This window comes from Hyperoodon ampullatus (assembly GCF_949752795.1).
Source record: "Hyperoodon ampullatus genome assembly, chromosome: 11".
Classification (NCBI taxonomy): domain Eukaryota; kingdom Metazoa; phylum Chordata; class Mammalia; order Artiodactyla; family Ziphiidae; genus Hyperoodon; species Hyperoodon ampullatus.
In genome coordinates, this window is record NC_136924.1 from 32,950,706 (window position 1) to 32,957,357 (window position 6,652).

Below are 6,652 nucleotides of genomic sequence, written 5' to 3' on the forward strand. Positions count from 1 at the left end.
GGGCCCGGCCCCGCACCCCTCGCAGCCTCTGGGGCCTAACCTTCCCCGAGCCTGCTGCCGATCGAGGTCCCACTGTGGGCAGGACAGCCGGGCCGAGGGCAGCGGGGACCATGGGAGCACTGAGCTCGGCAGCCCCCTCGTGCAGGTCGGGAGGCTGATAGACAGTGGCGAGGGGTGCCACGCCCGCGGTGGGGGGCAGCAGTCTCCAGAGCCCCACTGCCCCCTGTGAGCAGCAGGGGGCAGTCAGCCCTGGCCCCCCGTCCGGGCCCCTTCCCCAGCATCTGCCGCCACCCCCCTCAATTCTTGGCACCAAGGACCAAGTGCCTGGGCAGTTCCAGGCCCAGAGGCCGCCTTCTGCAAGTGGCCAAGACCATGTTTCTGCCCAAGGTCAGGAGAAGGTCCATCCGTTTCATCTGGTGGGTGAAGGCTTATCCGCTCCCCAGCCCCCAGCGTGAGCATGCGTGGCCTCAGGCTTGGGTGTCAGCCTTTCCACCACGGGGCCAGTCTGCCCACCCCTCTAGACACTGCAAAGAAGGGACTAGCGATTGTCAGAGGCCTACCGGGCACCCTACCCTGCACCTGGCCCTCTGCGAGTAGTCCTCTGTTATAGCTTCCCGACAGCCCTGTGAGTGTCACCAAGCGGAAAAGCGAGGCTCAGAGAAGTCCAGTGGCTCGGGCCAAGGCCTGTGGCTCAGGCAGGACTGGAGCCAAGGTCTGGACCCCTCAGGGTCAGCAGCCTGAGCCCCAGCCCGCTCCACAGTGCCCGCAGCTAACCTCACCTTCTGCTTCCTCAGGGGAACCACGCGGAGGAGCCCAAGGGCGTCACCAGTGAAGGTAGTAACCCTTGGCCCTGCCCACCCCTGCCCCGCTCCAGCCTCCGAGCCCACCTGCAGCCTCCCTCTCGTTCCTCCAGAATTTGACAAGTTCCTGGAAGAACGAGCCAAAGTGGCCGACCGTTTGCCCAACCTCTCCAGCCCCTCAGCTGAGGGGCCCCCGGGTCCCCCGCCTGGCAGTGCCCCTAGAAAGAAGACCCAGGAGAAAGATGACGACATGCTGTTTGCCTTATGAGTGTGGGGTCTGGCACCCTGCAGCCCGAGCCCCCACTGCTCCCACACCCCGTGGCGGGAACCTGTCTCTCCTTCAGTGTTACGGCTGCTTTGGGGGTGGCTGTATGCCCTTCTGTCCCCCTTGAGGTTGGGGCCGTGCTGCCTGGGGGTTTGGAGGGCAGCCAGATGAATTGGGGGAACAGGTCAGTTGCACTTCGGAACCCTGGACACCCCTGCCTCCCCTCCCACCCCAACTGACCACTGCGAGTTTGCTGAGGACCCGGAGGCCCCGGAACAGTCAAGGCCGGCTGCTTGGTTGCCCCAGCGTGAGTCCCCTTGCCGCTCCCTGGACCCATGCCCAGAGGAGCCCTTTTCCGAGCCCACACTGACAGTCGAGGCCTGGCCGTGGGCTGGAGACAGCAGAAGTTTCTGTCGCAGCCTCAGGTCCATTCCCCAGGCCCTGCTTTGGAGCCCGAAGGCTTTGGCCAGCTGTTGAGGGCAGGGCGTGTGGCCGTCTGCTGAGCGCACACTGTCCAGATATGAAGCTGCACGTGGTTGGGGGAGACCTCACCAGGCCCAGGCCACCAGGGGAGGCTTCCAGGGATGCCTGCGGCACCTGTGGGCCCCACGACCTCCATTTCCTTGCCCTCCATCCTTCCTCTGTTCCTCCCACGCAGGGCTCCACCAGGCCCTGGGCCCCCCGCACCTGTTGGTTGATCCTCTTGTACTGGGAGAGGTGCCTTTTGTATCCCCAATTAAAAGTAGAAAAGCATCCTGCCAGCAGTGTTCAGTCTCCAGGAGGAGGTGACTTCTTGGCCTCACCAGAGGCAGGGACTCCTTTGGGCTGGGCTGGGCTGGGCTGGGGGCCGCCCGTGAGATGGGCATCTGCAGGCGAGGCGGGTGCAGTAGCAGGCCTGGGCACCGAGCCACAGCTCACACCAGCACAGGCTCCAGCCACGCGTTGCCTGCCAAGTGGCCCCATTGCTCTCCACGAGCGACGCGTCTGCATCCTCAGCACCTCACACTGCCGTCCCCGCTCAGGCCAGCTCCTGCCCAGCAGCAGTAGCACTGTGGTCACAGAGACGGAGCAGGTGTGGGCATGGTGGGGCAGTGAGCCTGCAGGGAGGATACGGCCATCCCGTCTGAGGCCTAGATGCAAGGCGCTGTTCCAGGCTATGCGTGGGCTCGTGGAATCGTCTCGACAATCCTGGGCGGAGCAGAGCTGCATCTTGTTTTACAGAGACTGAGTCTGACTCAGTGGGTCATGTGAGCCGCCCCAGGTGCAGCTGTTTATCAGGTGCTGGGCACCTCCTCACACATCAGTGCGTCGTCCCCATTTCTCAGATGACAACATTGAGGCTCAGTGTGGATGCCTGGGCACACAGCTCAGGCGCAGGTGTCAGTTCTTATCTCCGTGGCAGTTCAGCCGCCCCAGGTCTCGGGGTACCACCTTTTCTGGTCTGGGATCTTCACACCAGGCTCCCCGGGAGTCACTGCTTGAGGCACATTGGTGCCCCCTGGCCCAGCACTCGGTGGTGGGAGGGAAGGGGGCTGGAACAGTTGATCTGCCTGAAAGGTCAGCCCATGAAGGACAGCAGAAGTCTGAATGCCTGGGTCCAGGGGGCCTGGGCAGCTGGAGTGGGGCTCACCCGGGTCTCTGAGCAGCCCCCAGCTCCCATCAGCAGCGGGCGGGGTGCACGTGCGTTCTGAGGCATGGCCTGGAGCCGTGCAAGCAGGAGACCAGGCTCAGCCAGCCCTCCAGGTGGAGCTGGGGCAAGGGAAGCAGCTGGGAGGCGGGTACAACAGGACGGGGACGGGGAAGGCAGGCTTGTCCATCCCCTAAGCAGGGAGGAGGGGCCTTATCGTCTAGGCTGAGATTCAGAGCTTTGCAGAGGAGCCAGCCTGGAGGAAAGGCGGCTGAACGTGACATCTGACCCATTTCCCCAACCTAAACCACCTTTTTTTCCTCTCCCCACCACCCCTGCCCAAGGGGAGCAGCCATATCACTGTCCCCTGGGTAGCCAGCCATCGGCCTGGTCGGACAGCTTTTCAGGAGATGGAGGCGCCCTGGGCCCTCACCTGTCAGTCATACCGAGCTCAGCTGGTCCAAACTCAAGGTTACCGCCTGCGTCCTGCGTAAATTCGCTGTGTTCGCCCAGGTAACGGGAAGGCTGTGGTTTTCACGAGGTATTAAGCATCTCCTGGACATGGTCCAGCTTTGCCTAGTTACTCAGCAGTGACGCCTGTGCCGAGGTGGTGGAGCCTTGCCAGCCCTGCCCAGGCTGCTGGGACTCAAAATTGGGAAGAAGCCCAACTTGGTGTACCGTGCCGTCACACGGCCACCAGCACCCCTGCCGTCTTCTGCTTTAGGTCACGCAGAGGCAGCCGGGTGCTGGGGACCTCGGCCCGACTCCCCAGACTGCTTTATCTTGCCGGCCCGGCCGCCTCCCGTCAGCACTCATGACAGCAGGTCACTTCCAGAGGCCCCTTCCCCGGCCGCTTCTGGCCGACGGCCAGCAACCACACACCAGACCACCGGTGTCTGGAGCCGGTAGCCGAAGTCTGCTTGACTCCACATAGCCTGTGAAGGTCCCTAAAGCACCTGGGTTTGGTGACCATCTTTTTCACAATGTGCACCTGTATCAGGAGGCCGGCAGCACCTGACGGTCAGACGAGAGGACTGTGGGGATACTCGGTGGGTTACCCACCCCCACCGCTGGCTAGGCTGGACGGCTGCCGCTTGTGCTCACACACGCACGCTGTGCCACTGAGCTCAGACAGGTGTCCCACCTGCTCGCACGGCCATTCCAGCCATCTCTCCTGGGACCTGACCTGAACCCCTGGGAGACTGGGGGCCTCTCCCCTTTCCCTGCAGCCCCCCAGCTCTCCCAGGTCCTCCCCTCCATCCCCACCACATGCCTGCTGTGGCCCCTACCTGGCCTGGGCCTTTCCATGCCTCACAACGGCCCTGCGGGGTTGATGGTTTTGACCACTGCTTACAAGTGGGAAACTGAGGCCGGGGGATGCCAGGACCAGTCACACCCTAAGTAAGGGAAGAGCGGAACCTGTTCCTCTCGGCACCGTTGCCTCTCCCCTCTGCTTGCCTCTCCTCCAGGTGAGCGACAGCGAGCCAGGGAACCCTCAGTGGGTCGCTCCAGGGGCTTGTGGCCTGTGAATGGCTAAAGTCGGCAAGTAACCTGTTCTTTGCTGCGTGTGGGTAGGAGCGCCGGCTGCACACCAGGCATGGTTCTAGGTGCTGAGAATACAGAGGTAAATGGGCCCGGTGAATGGGTCACGTGGAGGGAAGGGGGCAATATAGACAGGTGTAAGTTGCAAACGTGCCACCTGCTCTGAAATGAAGGAAAGGGAGACTAATGCCAAGTGACGGGGGCTAGGAGGCGAGAGAGGGCCTCTGACCAGGACCCAAGGCTAGTGAGCTGAGGCCTGCCCAAAGAGCCCTGCCGTGAAGGTGTCCAGGCTTCCCTGGAGGGTGCAGCTCTGGACGGCTCCACCTTGAGGACCCCTCTGGAGAGAAGGCGTCTGGGGCTGGGCTGGGCTGGGCTGGGCGAGGGAGCCCCGGCAGGAGCCACCAGTGCTGACCAGGCTGGGTTTCCTGGCACCAGGCAGTGTCTGAGGCCACAGGTCTTGGGCCAATCACAGCAGCGGGAAGTCATGCGGCCCCACGTAAAAGAGGACCAGCTGCAGGCGGGAGCCTTGGGCTGCGGCCCCCGCATCAGGATTAACCAGGCACCAGTGGCTCCTGCAGGGCCCTCTGCCTCGGAAATGGCACCTGGCCAGGAGTGTAAGGAGGTTGAGTGGAGGCAGGCAGGTGGGTAGGGAGGGGCCAACTGGGAGGCAGTCCCTGGAGCCTGGAGGAAGCTCTGACCAGAGCTGCCTAGAAGCCCCTTAGCAGGGCCTCCACCCCCTTTGCACCCTCTTGGCTTCCCTGACCCCCCCCGACCCAGACCCAACCCTGAGCCTGGACGCTGACCCCACCCCCCAATCCCAGTGTCAACATCCCGCCTCTCCAGTTGTCATACAACAGCAAATCATGATGCTACCCTTCTGAGCTGTGTGACCTTAGGCAAATTACTTAACCTCTCTGTGCCTCAACGTTCTCACTTGTAAATATGCTAATAGCAGTTGCTCCTTCATAGGGTTGTTATGAGGGTTAACTGAGAGGACCAGTACCACAACATTTGTCAAGGAAATGTTCCAAACATGTTGTCATGGATGGTACCCCCTCCATCCAGAACGGCCTCTGCATCTGACACCCAGCCAGGGGCACTGCCCCGCCAACTCCTGGGTAATTTCAGAGACCCCAGCTCAGCCTCAGGTGTTGCTCTCCCAGCTCTCAAGGGTGCTCGCTGCCTCCCAGACAGCAGTTCCAACAACAGGGCCCTTGTGCCCCTCTCTTGGGTCTGAGCTGCTGCCCCTGAGTGGGGCCGTAGTGTCTTGATCCCGGCAATGAGAGAGAGGCGGGATCTGCCCGCTGGTCCTGGATCGGGCTCTGCTGACACACAGTGGGGAGCTTTGGGAAGCCCCCCTAACCCCTTCTCCAGGGGTGACCCTGGCTCAGGACAGTGTCCCACAGAGACCACGAGATGGCAGCAGCGCCGCATGTAGCAGGGCCAGTGGGGCCAGCACCACCGAGTTGACAAGCCCGGAGGGCTGGCAAAAGGGAGCTCTGAGTGCCTCCTGCGAAGCCCGGGGTGCACTCGTTCCTGTGGGCCTGCTCCGCGGACGCCGAGTTCAGACCCCTGTGTATGTCTAGTTCTACCTGTATAGGCAGAAAAGCACAAGTTTACACCAACAACTCCAATCACAACCCAAAATCACAGATTCCTTCTAGTTTTCCCCGTTCCCTATGACTCCCTTCGATAATAGTGAGAAGCCTGGTTCCTGCTGCCCTTTGTGTACAGACTTACTTGCTCAGTCCTATCAGTAGCCAGTCTCCCACTGCCCCCGCTGCCCCAGCCCTGTAGGTGTCCTCACCTTGTTTGGGTCCCGACATCCCTGCATGGACCACCAGAGCCCCTGCTCAGACTTTTCCTCACCCAGTGCAGGCTCCAACGCCCCACTCGGGGCCACTGCAGCCCAGCCCCGCCTCAAGGCAGCTGCCTGCCTTGCCTGGTCCCATCTAATGGCTTTAAAACAATTATTCAGGACAGGAGTGGAAGTGGAAGAGGAGATTTCACTTTAAGAAGAATGATCAGGGGCTTCCCTGGTGGTGCAGTGGTTGAGAGTCCGCCTGCCGATGCAAGGGACATGGGTTCGTGCCCCGGTCCGGGAGGATCCCACATGCCGCGGAGCGGCTGGGCCCGTGAGCCATGGCTGCTGAGCCTGCGTGTCCAGAGCCTGTGCTCCGCAACGGGAGAGGCCACAACAGTGAGAGGCCCGTGTACCGCAAAAAAAAATTTAAAAAAAAGAATGATCAGACTCCAAAGTGATGTCTCAGTCCCGCTGTCTCCTCAAACCATCCAAATGTTTGTGCAAACCTAGTATTGACACCTCCCAACTACCCCTGCCTACCTCTTGCATCAGAAAACAACACAAAAGTCCTTGGCCAGTGTATGAGTGTGCTAGGGCTGCCATAGCGGAGTTCC

The 6,652-nt window shown here is 61.7% G+C and overlaps 1 protein-coding gene across 3 annotated transcripts in view; it reads left to right on the plus strand.

Moving 5' to 3' along the window:
- TOM1 (target of myb1 membrane trafficking protein) overlaps positions 1–1,815 on the plus strand; it is a gene marked incomplete at its 5' end in the record, with an annotated part of 46,721 nt that extends 44,906 nt beyond the window's left edge. For 2 of the 3 annotated variants that reach the window (XM_079715274.1, XM_079715276.1), the window contains 2 exons: positions 795–834; positions 914–1,815. In XM_079715274.1, the coding sequence (XP_079571400.1) occupies positions 795–834; positions 914–1,068 (195 nt within the window). In that variant the 3' untranslated portion in view covers positions 1,069–1,815. Of the gene's footprint in view, positions 1–794; positions 838–913 lie in introns of all 3 variants that reach the window. The other variant, XM_079715275.1, reaches the window with a different exon arrangement.
- Positions 1,816–6,652: the final 4,837 nt, after the last annotated feature.